Raw genomic sequence first — 13,300 nt, 5'->3', positions numbered from 1 at the left:
TTAATCAACCGCTTCTGTTATCAGTAAGGCTTCTGGTCAACAGTGGGCTACTGCAGTTATTAAGTTTTGGGGAGAATCAAAAGTAATACACAGATTTTCAAGTGTGTAGGGATCAGCAGTCCTAACCCCCATACTGTTGAAGGGTCAATTGTATAAATACTGACATACATCAAAAAAGAATTTGACAAACTTTAACATGCATCCCTGATTAAAAAACAGTAACAAATTCCTAACAAGGTGAAATAGAAGAAAACTCCCTGAACTTGCTAATTACTGGCAAAATATTAAAAGCATTCATCCAAGTCAAATAAAGATAAGGAAGACAGGGATGAACACTCTCCAAAAACTGAATAGCGTACCAAGAGGCTTAGCCAATGTAAAACTGCATGAAAAATAGGTAAGATTAAAACACTGGGAAAAGCAAAAATAAAAATAGCATCATTTATATATAATGAACTTTTATCTGGAAAACACAAGAAAATTAACTGAGAAATAACAACAGGTAATAAAAGTAATTATCAAGTCGATGTGATACAAAACAAGCACTTAAAACATAATAACTTTCCTACAGAACTATAATAACCAGACTTCAACAGAAACAGAAGAAAAAGATCCCATTCGAAGGAATAAATGCTACAAAATAGCAAGAATAAATCTGAGCCAGAAAAAAGATGGAAGACCAAGCAAGGCAAATATGAAGAAAACTTTCTTGAAGGATATTAAAATATTGGATGACCCCACCCCACCTCCCCCGGATGAAACCCATACACATCATAGATGGAAAGGTTCAGTATCACAAAAATGTCAATTCTTTCTAAATAAGATTTAGAGGAATTCCAATCACAGTCCTGTGATAATACATTTCCTCCTTGCTTTAAAAACCAGTAATTCCAAGTTAATTTGGAAGAACTGATATGTGGGAATTACCAAAGAAAATCTTCAAGGAGAAACAAAAAAAAATAAGAGAACTTCATACCCTCCAGATACTCAACATTTTCAATTTAAATATTGGAATTGAATGAAGGGGGCACATTAGGAGACAGTATCTGTAGTACATTTAACAACAAAGGACCACTACTAAGTGGCCCTTACATAAATAAGCAGTTGTTACCGAAAAGAGGAGGAAGGATGTGAAAATGCAATCTGCAGAAGAGGAAACGCAAGTCTAATGTGAAAAGGTAAAATATCACACAAGCATCTGGGGAAAAGCACATTAAAATGCAAAGATGTCAAAAAATAAATTAATTAATTAAAATAAGATAAAATGCTAAGAGGTCTTCTTTGTTAACCTTGGCAAATTTGAAAAGCAACACTAAGTGTTGGCAAAAATATGAGGAAACCAGTACTGGTGCATAACTGATGGGAATGTAAATTATTACAAGCTTCTTGGAATATAATCTGGTAAAAATTATTAAAATGTAAAATGAATACATGATGCTGAGAACTGCAGTTCCATGTTCAGGAATCTATCCTAAAAGTACACATATTAATGCTCTGAAAGACCTGATACAAAGATACTCACTGCTTTATTATAAAGAACAAAAATGGGAAAAAGTCCATAAACATTAATGAAGTAATTTAAAATTTTGGAGAAGACCATGCTATGGGTTACTATACCGCAATATACTAAAAAGTATCAATAATAAAATAAGTTGATATATACTAAGACATAAAGATTACCCAGAAGTCTATAATTCTAAGGAAATAGTATGATCCTATTTATACAAACAAAACAACTCTGAATCTATAAATACGTGTGTATGCAATTATCTGGGCGACATTTCTCTTTGTTTGCTAATAACTACCTTCATATACCATGTCATCATATATAGGAGGTATCTTTAATTATAAAATATTTTTCACAACTTTTCAAATTAAATGTATTACATGCATCTCCACAGCAACCATTTACAGATCATGATTATCTAATTACATAACTATTTTAGCCAAAGCTTATATATAAGGACAGTGTACAACTTTCCAAATCTGACATTCAAGGTCATCTTCAGCATGCTAGAAGGAGTGTAATTGAGCTTACCAATTTCATCAATCACTGCTCTTATTTTGGAGACAAAAGGACCAACTTCACTGGGATTCATTTTGACTCTCTCCTTAAGGTCAGCACCTGCAAAGTATTTTATTTACAAATATAATCTAGTTATAAACAAGATCTTAAGGCAATGAATTGAAAATTTACTTAAGATTCATATGTAACTTGAATATCAACTAAATATATCCATTAGAGGAATTATACTACTTAGGTTTTTCTTCTCAAAGACCAGCAGAAGGAAAAATAAAATGTCTGTTCATACACCTACCATGTGCCTAAAGCAGTGGTTCTCAAACTTTGTTGCCTCAGGGCCCCCTTACACTCTTAGAAGAGACTTATTTTAGATTCTATCTAGCAATAGGTGCTCTATTAAAAACTAAAACTATCAAATTTTTAAAATATTTATTAATTTAGTAATACAAATAAACCCATTCATATTAACATAAATGACTACAGATTGATGCCACTTTCTTGGCTCTTACAGGGATGCTGGCAGTTTTACCCACCACTGCTTTCACACTATCAGTGCAAACGTCAACCCAGTAAAAAGGGCAAATCACCAAACATCAGTTTGATTCCATGGATGCCTGCGCCATGGTGGCTGCAGATCATGTTTCAAAAATCACTGGCTTTCACATATGAACAAACAGACAGTTTCATTATTATGAGTTTATCACAGAATCAAACTTGGAACAGAGAAAAATAAGAAATTCTTAAGGAATCACTCTGTGGCTCAACAAAGGCATTCTTTTTAATAAAATTATATGAGAAAAGGAAGGCTCCCATTTAAATGAACAAATACAAACAAAGCAAAATTACAGCAAAGAAGGTACACACTCAGCTCCTTGCTCTCTTCTTAGTCCATTATAAAGTAATCAAGACTAGACATAATATCAAGTGCCAGCCAAGGCTGGAACATTCTGAGCCTATATACTTCCTACAGGAATGAGAACTACAACTGACAGAGCACATACCCTACAATCCATCAGTTCTTAGCTAAATATACCTTAGACAATCTCAAACATATGCCCAAGGAAATATGTACAGTAGCATTCAATACAGCATATATAAAATAGCAAAAAGATTAGAAATAACCTAAATATCTATAAGAAGCATTTTTAATAGCACTAAGATATATTTATACAACAGAAGAGTACATGTTCAGCATGAAAATGAAGGAACTAAAACATAAAGATAGATAAATTTAAGTGTTGAAGAACATATAATTATGTACATTTATTATATATTAATATATAACATATTAATACATATTTATAAATTTAATAACAACATATTATTATATTTACAGAAACATACACAGGATAATAACCCTTTACATAACTTTTTTAAAAAAGAATGCTATTTGGGGGGCAGCTGGCTGGCTCAGTCAGCAGAGCACATGACTTTTGAGTTCAGGATTGTGAGTTCAAGCCCCACACTGGGTGTACAGGATACTAAATAAATACTTTTTTAAAAAAAAAAAGCTTTTTAGAGGTATAAAATACACATGGAAATGATAAATATCAAATTCAATTAGTAGTGACCTCTGTGGAATGGGATTCAGATGTGATTGGCAATGGTCACAAAGAACTTCAATCTTATTTGTAACACTGTATTGCTTGAGTTAGGTGATGGGTAATCAATATATCAGTCTTTAAACATATGTCTTCATAATTAATTTTTTCCATGAAAAATATTTGTAGGACCAAAAAAATTCTAAGCCATTTGTTTAAAAAAAAAAAACTGTCCAACTCACTGTCGACTTAACCCTGAGAATATCATTTGAAAATATAAAGTGTTGCTTAGTGCATGTTGGCTAATACATATTGGCTAATAAAAGTAGCTACATGCAGTGCCATATGGGGGGGAGGGTGGATAGATGAAAAGAAGAGCCAAAGCAAGCATAAGGGACACACAGGTGTGTGTGGTGGTCCTGAAGGAGACCCAGGAACCTGCATCACATCCTCCAACCTAGTGTGGATTACAGCACGAGGGTGCCCTGTAACATGTCAACTAGTAACTAGTGCTCCAAAAGGAGCTTTCACTGACATCCACACCCAGGTTAAAGAGACTAGCTGTTGGAAGCCATGCGGGGGAGCTAATAGTGGGGGTTTGCTCTGAACAAGCACAGCCCATTCACACACCAGTGCCAGAAGAGGTGGCTGGGTCTAAGTGCAGCCCTAACCCACACAACCATGAGAGACTTCCATGGGATTCATGGATTAGTTTAGAAAAAATTACCTTTTTCCACGGGATGTTAAACATTTGTGACCTTAAGACTGCTTTTTAAAAATGTTAATACCCTTTTTGTTTTTCCTTTAGAAACATACCCTGCAATTCTCCAACATTCAGAACCCAAAAGTACAGAGTTGCTTCTATCCCTCCAGATTATAAATTCCTTATTTGATAATATCACAGTTTTATTTGCAGTCTGGCGTGTTTTCCTTTTTAAACCCAAGTCCATGATGATTCACCTCAGGTGAGCAAGCCTCTGTGCTGCCAGGCAATCCTATCGCGTTCACCCTGGTACTCATCTACAGACCATTTCCTAACTCCTCCCTCTCCTCAGACCTCAAGCCTCCTACTCAAACCTGACACCAACTTACTAAGAAAACAGATGCATTCAGAAGAAAAATTTCACCAACACCCACCACCAAACCTACCTATCTAGCAGGATGGAACTCTTACACTCTGCCCTCCCTTCTGCTACTACAGATGAACTAGCTCAACTTGTGCACTAAATCCCACCCCTTCTTTCTTTAGTGCCATCACTCTAGCAATTATCCTTTTCTGGTTGGCATCATCAACAGTATCCCTCTTTTGAGAACCATTCTCATCAGCTACAGGAACACTGTAATACTGCTCATCTTTAAAAAAAGAAAATGATGTTGGTCCTTTTGTCTGCCAGCTTTAATAGAATAGCTTATTATCAAACCAATTCTTTCATGAAACTCTAGATAAAAAACAAAACAGCTATTTTGAGGGCAATGGAGAACAACAAAGACAATGAGAATGTATGAGAACTTCAAGGCAAACATTAGCTTCTGAACAATCTCACAGAAATGGGGAAAAAATTGGAGCTCAGAGCTTGCCAAAGAGGAATGCCACAGGCTTTCGTTCAGGACCTTGAAGATTAAATATAAAATAGGGTAAACACAAAGAAAACCATACCAAGACCAACTGCTAAAAAGAAAGGACCCCCGCCTCCAACAAAAAAATAAAGAAGCTGCCAAAAAGAATAAGACTAGCAGCTGACTTCTCAACAGAAAGTGAGTGACATCTCCAAAGTGGGGAAAGACAGTAACTACCCATCTAGAATCCTTCAAAAATGATGGGGAAATGAAGACATTTTACACATATACACACGCATGGTTCATCACCAAAAGGCCCACACCACCAAAAGAGACACCACACAGAATTCTTCAAGAGGAGATTTTAAGAGTAGAGTTAAAAATCTTATTTTATACTGCTCATGAGAGATATACCTGAAAAGATAAGGGCACAGACTAAACAGTAAAAAGGTAAAAACCATGCAAACACTAACCAAAAAGAAACTTGTGAAGTCATCCCCACAGCTGACAAAGGAGATCTCAAGCAAATGATAATCTCTCAAACTAGAGGGTCATTTTACAATAAGTATGATGATCCACTAAAAGTCTTCAGATTTCTTAAACTGGAATATATAAAATAAGACAGCCCCAAAATATATAAAACAAAAACTAATGAACCAAAATAAAAACTGACAAATCTACAACCACAGTGGATTTAAACAAATCTCCCACAGTAACCAACAAAGCAAGCAAGTAAATATCTTTAATAAATATTCATACCAAGAAATGGACAATAGATAAAGATTAACCCCCAAAGTGGAAGAAATAATAAAAACTGGAGCAAAACTTTTTTTAAAAAAAGAAAACAAATACACAGAAGAAAAACATCAAAGAAGCTGCTCTTTTGAAAAAATACTAAAACAAATGATAGGCCTTTTAGCAAGACTAATCATGGAAAAAAAATCAAAGGTGGCACAAATCCCAATAGCAACATTGAAAGGAGGATACTACTACGGATTTTAAATACATTAAAACAAGAAGAAAATATTACTAATAACCTTGGCCCTATACATTTGAAAAGGACATGAAATGGACACATTTCGAGAAAAACATAACTTCTTAAAACTGACAAAGGGAAAATCTGAAAACACAAATACACATGAAAGAAATTGAATAAATTAATTTAAAACTTGTCTACACAGGAAACTGATGCCGATATGGCTTCAACAGCAAATTCTTCCAAACATATAATGAAAAAAATTGGGGGTCCCTGCCTGGCTCAGGCATAGGGCAGGCAACTCTTGATCTTGGGGCTGTTAGTTCAAGCTCCACGTTGGGTAAAGAGATTACTTAAAAAATAAAATAAAATCTTAAAAAAACAACATGAATCTTACATGGAGAACTGCAAAACGAAAAACTGATTAAGAACACTTTAAGAAAAAACATGACAGTCTAATGTTTCTCATAAACACTGTCTCCAAATAACCTCAACAAAGTATTAGTAATTCATACCTAATGGTAACATAAATAAAATACAATATACGAAGACAAAATTACATTTGGTCTAAGATTCAAGACTAGTTTAATATTGGGGATCCCTGGGTGGCTCAGCGGTTTAGCACCTGCCTTTGGCTCAGGGATGATCCTGGAGTCCTGGGATCGAGTCCTACATCAGGCTCCCTGCATAGAGCCTGCTTCTCCCTCTGCCTGTGTCTCTGCCTCTCTCTCTCTCTCTCTCTCTCATGAATAAATAAATAAAATCTTAAAAAAAAAAAAGACTAGTTTAATATTAAGTGTTTTAATTTATAAAATTAATAGCATAAAGGTGAAAATCATAAAATTTTCAGTAGGCATAGCAAAAGTAGTTAAAATTCATCTCATACTTTAACATCTTGAGGTAGAATTTACATAATGTAAAATTCAGTCATTTCAAGTATACAATTCAGTAACTTTAAGTAAATTTGCAGAGTTGCACAACCATCATCACCATACAATTTTAGAACACTTCCACTTTCATAAAAAGATCCCTCACACTCACCTGGAGGCACTCCATGTTCCCACCTCCAACCCTCCATTTCCCTAAAATGATGCCTTCTCTGGACATTTCATACAAATAAACACATGCAACCGACCATCTTCTGTGTCCTTCTTCCACATAGCAAGTATAGTGTTTTTCAGGTTTACACGTGTTATAAGAATGAATCAGTACTTTTTTGTTTTTATTACCAAATAGTATCCCACCAGAGGGACAGAGACACATTTTGTTTATCCATTCATCCACTGATGAATATATCTGGATTGTTTCCACTTTCTGGCTATTATGAAAAGTATTACTATGAACATACACACACAGGTTTTTGTGTAGACAATGTTTTTATTTGTCCTGGGTAAACATACAGGAGCAGAATTGCTGGGTCATATCGTAAATTTCTATTTAACGACAAAAAAAAACCCTACCCTTGCTGTTTTGCCACCATCCTATCAGCAATGCCTACAGGTCCCTGTCACCCTTGCACCACCAACACTAGTCTGCCATTTTTTAAATACCATTTTAGTGGGTGTGAGATGGTATCTATTATGGTTTTATATGTTCATTTCCCTAATGACTAATGAGGTTAAGTATCTTTTCATGTGCTGATTAGCCATTCATACAGGTCTTCGGTGAAATGTCATTTCAAATCTTTTGCTCAATTTTTTTTTTTTTTTACTGGACAATATGTCTTCTTATTGATTTTAAGAGTAATATCTTGGATACAAGTCTTTTCTCAGAAATATGATTTGTAAATATTTTCTCCCCATCTGTGGCTCATCTTTTCATTTTCTTCATGTCTTTTTGAAATTTTAATTTCAGTGAAGTTCAATTTATCAATCTGTGAATCACATGTGCTTTTGGTGCCATATCTAATCAACAGTCATTCTTAATTAAAAGTTCATACCAAACTAGGAAAACAGAATCTTTTTAAGTCTGATTAAGAGAAATCATAAATATCTTTAACATCATCTTTACAGGTCAATTACTGTAAGCTTCCTTCCAGAGATCAAGAATGAGATAAGGGTGTCCTTTATCATTTTTAAAGACAGTAAAAGATATACTAGTCAGTGTAATAAGAAAAAAAAAATTAAATTACATGGATCAGAAGGGAAAAATAAAACTGTCATTATTAGCAAATGACTAAATTATACATGAGGAACACCCAAAAGAATTTAGAAATCATGAAAACAAGTGAATTTAAGTAAGGTTGCTGAATACAAGTTTAATAAACAAAAATCAAGTATTTTTATATATACTAGCAAAAGAAATTTGTGAAATTTTAAAAAGACACCATTTCCAATAACATTCAAAAATCAAGGAGCCAAGGAATAACTCTAACAAAAGATGAGTAAGATCTTGACACAAAAACCTACAAAAATCTTAGATAAATTAAAGAACTAAATAAATGGAGGAGACTACATCATGCTCATGTGTTAGAAGACATCATACTGAAAGGTGTAAATTCTCTCCAAATTAACAATGTGGTTCCAATCAAAATCCCAATGCTTTTGGAAAATGATAAGCTGAAAAAGAAGGGCATTTCAATACCTCTTGCAGAAGATACTCTTGCAGAAGAAAGAATTGGAGAATTTATACTAAAATAGGAAGACGTTATTATAAAGCTAATATACTTAAGAAAATGTAACAAAGCCTCAAAGATAGAGAAAAACACCAAATGGAACAAAATAGCAACTCCAAAAAAGACCCACTTGATTTATGACAATGATGGCACTGCGGGAGCTAAGACCAGATGTACATTATGATAAATGGGGCTGGAACCACTGAATGCACACGTGAGAAGAAAAACAATTCTTAGCTCTTCACACCATACACACACACACACACACACACACACACACAATATCAACTCGTGATAAATTATAACCTAAATGTGAAAAGTAAAACAATCAAACTTCTAAATGAAAACCAAAAATATCTTCAAGACTTTGATATACACAATATTTTTTAAAGACTTCTCCAAAGACTTAGGAAAACACTGGACTTTGTTAAAATTAAAAACTTCTTTTCATCAAAAGACATCACTAAGAGAACGAATATGCACATGAAAGAGTGGGAGAAGAATGCCTGAAATGGAAGTCCTGCACGTATAAAGCACTTTAATGGCAGAAAGTAAAAGCTAAATAACCCACATACAAAAAGCAGGCTAAAGATCAGAAACTTCCAGAAAGAGGACACCCAGCTGACTAACAGATGAAAAGGAACACAACATGATTAATTATCAAGCAAACACAAATTAAAAACACAGCTTTATAAACAATACACAGCTAAAGTGTTGGTGACAGTACAGAGAAATGGGTACTTTGATTTAATGCTATTGGGAGTTAGAATCACTTTTGGAAGTAATTCCACCCCAAGTGTATATGTCCATATCTGAAATAAATGATACGTAGAATAAAAGCATATTCACCAAAGTATCATCCACAACAGCTAAAACCTGGCAAGACCCCGAACATCCCCGGACAGTAGAATGGATAAATTGTAAAACAGTCCCACAACACATGATTATACTACTCCTAGAGGAACAGGATAAGCCAAATCCCACAGACATGGTTAAGTAGAAGTTAACCTTAAAAGAGCACATGCTAGATAATACCAGTTACATAAAGTTTGAAAACAAGCAAAATTAATAATTGGTGATAAAAATCAGAACAATCTCCAATAGCTTTGGGTGAAGGGAGGTTAATGATAGAAAGAGGCATGTGTTGGTAATGGCATTGTTCATTTCTTAAATTGGGTGGTAATGGCACAAGTTAGTTCTTTTCATAGAAATGTATTACACACTTAAGAACTGTACAATTTTTGACACGTATAATTTAATTAAAAATGTTTTAAGAAACTTCCTGACTCCAAAAAAAAGGAAAAAAAGAAAAAAAGAAAAAAAAGAAACTTCCTGACTCCATACTGCTCTACCCCCTCCAGCTATCACAAATTTCTCTCCCCTTTGTGAAAGTCAAACTCCTCCGAAGGGCTGCTCTTTCTGTCTCTCACCCTCTCCTCTTAAATTGTGTCTTTTAAGCAAGGGAGACAAAAAGACAATTTAAAAAAAATTAATGTAATAACCAACAACGGAAGTGGTGTTTTGGGTGAAAAAAAGAACAGGCAAGTGTCGACCTAAAGTGCAGGGGGGTTGGTAAGGGTGTGGACCACATTACAGTACTGAATAGTGCAATCATACTGAGGTCACTGAGAAAGTAGAATGAAATTCAGTAAGATCTGCTTTTCATGTTACTGAAAATTTATTATTTGGTTCTAAGTTACATATTTTTCATCACTTACATTTGCCTTTGCAGTCCTTCTCTACTGCAAACTCTTTCCATCTAAATACATAGTTAGATGTGTAATATACCAAATAGATGATGCATGGAGTTATTATATTATATTAAGTGAACTATCTATTTCACTTAAATACTGCCCACTAAAGTGGTCCTCTCCTAAAATTCTTGGGCTTATTGTTTTATATAAGTTCCTTCTTTTAAATATGCTTTAAGATTACTATGTGTTAAAACTCTACTCATTCATTGATATTTGCAGTGGACTAGTCCAGCAGGACTTTAGATAAGTTATGAGAAACAGCAATATTCTTTGTCACATATTGCAGGATGCCTAGCTTCCCTGGCCCCTAATAATCAAATCAGTAAAGCCCTTCAATTGCTGTGCCAACCAAAGAACTCCTGCCCAATTCCAATATGCTGCTACCCAATGAGTGTGGTCATCCCCCTTGAGAGCCACTGCTTTCTCAATGATCTCCAATTGCTTTGTTCCCCATGCTGCTAAAAAGAATTCTGAAAAGTAGGCTGTCTTGAAAATTTTCATATGACATCTAAAAATGTTCATTACTTAGGTTTAAGCAGCGACAAAGACTGCAGTGCATTCATAATCACTGTCAGTATATCCAGTTCAACCTAACATCCCACGGTGATCTGGTTCACAAAATCATCCGCCTCTAAAACATACAAACAAATCCTTGCTTAACAGTAAAAAACGGGATCCCTGGGTGGCGCAGCGGTTTAGCGCCTGCCTTTGGCCCAGGGCGCAATCCTGGAGACGCAGGATCGAATCCCACGTCTCCCGGTGCATGGAGCCTGCTTCTCCCTCTGCCTATGTCTCTGCCCCCCCCCCCTCTCTCTCTCTCTCTCTGTGTGACTATCATAAATAAATAAAAATTTAAAAAAAAAAGTAAAAAACATTACAGCATTCCTTTTCTGTATGAACTATTTCTACACCACTTTCCTAGAACTATTTTTTCTGATGTAATCACTATTTATGCATAAAAAAACCTTTTGATTCCTCTATCACAAGCCTTTGCAATGAAATATGTATATGGATTGAATTAATTTTTATTAAATTTCCTGTAACTATGGTAAAACACTAACTTTAAAACTTCTCCTCTGGACTGACTTCATTACAAGTATTAACTATCGCACAACTGATTAAAGCATAAATGGAATGCACATCTGATAACTATCAGATATTAAAAGCAAACTTGTATTGGAAATGTATCTCAATGAGATCCCTGGAACTATCTCCCCTCCTTCCATACATCTACGTATGCAAAGCATTTTTGCTAGAATGAGGCAGGGTTCATTATCAAGTTTAGTAACATGGAGAAAATTTTCTCTCATAAAGGAGTTCTACTTCAGCAACATCACCCAATTTTTTCAGTACCTTTGGAGCCAACTCTTCAAAAATCATACAACAACCAAGAAGCATTTAATAATTCCATATGAGCTTTATTAAGCAAAGAATTGGAAACTGCCAGAATAAGAACAGGATCCCAGTTATAATTCTCAACATTCGTTATTTTCAAAAATCCTCTTGTTGGCAATTCAGAAGCTTTTGTTTTCCTCCCTGGTGCAAGGAAGCACGTAAGATCTGGACTGATATGTGAAATGCAAGGACAGCTATGACAGGGAAGATGGCAAAGAGTAACTATAACCCACAGACCGGCCTGAGAAGTCTCATGAAAGAACATCTACGTATGTAAACCGTGTATCAACAAGATGCTTCAAAAACTAGCTGTTCCTCCTGAATGCCTAGAAATATCCCTACCGCAGTCTGGCGAATCACTGTGTTAAGTCATCTTCCTTGGACTGTAGTGGCCGGATCATATGCATGGAGACAGCAGTCTTTACAAGTGACTACCAAACTGTTTTCCAAAGTACTTCTACTCCACACCTTGCCAGCAGCAGTGCACTGCTCCACTTCATCCCGTGGGACTGGCACCGCTAAGTTCTGCCCATCTAATGAATAAGAAATGGTAGCTTTAAATTGCCTTTTGCTCCACAGTAAAAGAAGAAATGCCTCAGGATCTGTAGAGCTCATATGATTGTGTCAACACTTCCGAATTGTGCCAGTGTCCGTACATCTGCTGTCAATCCAAACCACCTGGGTCTTTCTTGCTCCTACCCTCAGAAGGGTTTTTATCACCCCCACTCAACCCAAACAGCAGCTCAAGATAACTAAGGATTTCCAGGCAGCTCAGTCTGCGGTGCCAGATGGAGCAGATGCTCCCAGTGTCCCGGGCAGGTGTCCATCTAGACCAGGAGACCAGTCTACTTTTCCTTTCCTGTACTGCTCCAGTGTGGTACTGGTACTGAGGTTAGCCTAGCCTCACAACAGGTGTGTGGCCAAAGGTCCTTCTTTTGTCATTTTCTCAAAGAACGTATATGAGATTGGAATGATCTGTTCCATTCATCTGTGTAGAACATCTTTCTGCCATCATCTGGCCAGGTGTTTTCACTGTTCTGGGATTAGTCAATTTTCTATGTCTTAGGTCAGTTTTTGTTAACTTTTATTTTGCAACAATTTAGCTATTTCACCTAAAAATTTCAAATTTATTGGTATTATTGACAAACATTATCTAACCAGTTTAATGTCTGTGGAATTGATATCTATGGCCTCTTTTTTCAATCTGAGCATTGTTAGTCTGTTTTTCCACCCTTGATTTAATTTTACCAGAAGTGTGACCATTTGAATTTTCAGAGAACCAGCTTTGGGCTTTATTATCCTCCCTACTTACTATGTGTTTTCTGCATCATAAGCATATGCTCACCTTCGTTTCCTTCCTTCTGGCCTATTTAAATTTAGCCTGTAGCTATCTGTGTCATTTCTTAAGCTGGATTCTCAGTTTATTCATATCAAGCCTTT

The 13,300-nt window shown here is 35.4% G+C and overlaps 1 protein-coding gene across 3 annotated transcripts in view; it reads right to left on the bottom strand.

The window, feature by feature from the left end:
* AUH (AU RNA binding methylglutaconyl-CoA hydratase) overlaps positions 1 to 13,300 on the bottom strand; it is a 159,934-nt gene that overhangs the window by 119,915 nt on the left and 26,719 nt on the right. For 2 of the 3 annotated variants that reach the window (XM_025423569.3, XM_025423567.3), the window contains exon 4: positions 2,039 to 2,125. The exons of the other annotated variant lie outside the window; for it this stretch is intronic. In XM_025423569.3, the coding sequence (XP_025279354.1) occupies positions 2,039 to 2,125 (87 nt within the window). The remainder of the gene's footprint in view (positions 1 to 2,038; positions 2,126 to 13,300) is intronic. 3 annotated transcript variants of the gene reach the window in all.

Source organism: Canis lupus, chromosome 1 (assembly GCF_003254725.2).
Source record: "Canis lupus dingo isolate Sandy chromosome 1, ASM325472v2, whole genome shotgun sequence".
NCBI classification, from domain to species: Eukaryota; Metazoa; Chordata; class Mammalia; order Carnivora; family Canidae; genus Canis; species Canis lupus.
This window is presented reverse-complemented; position numbering and strand designations above follow the sequence as displayed.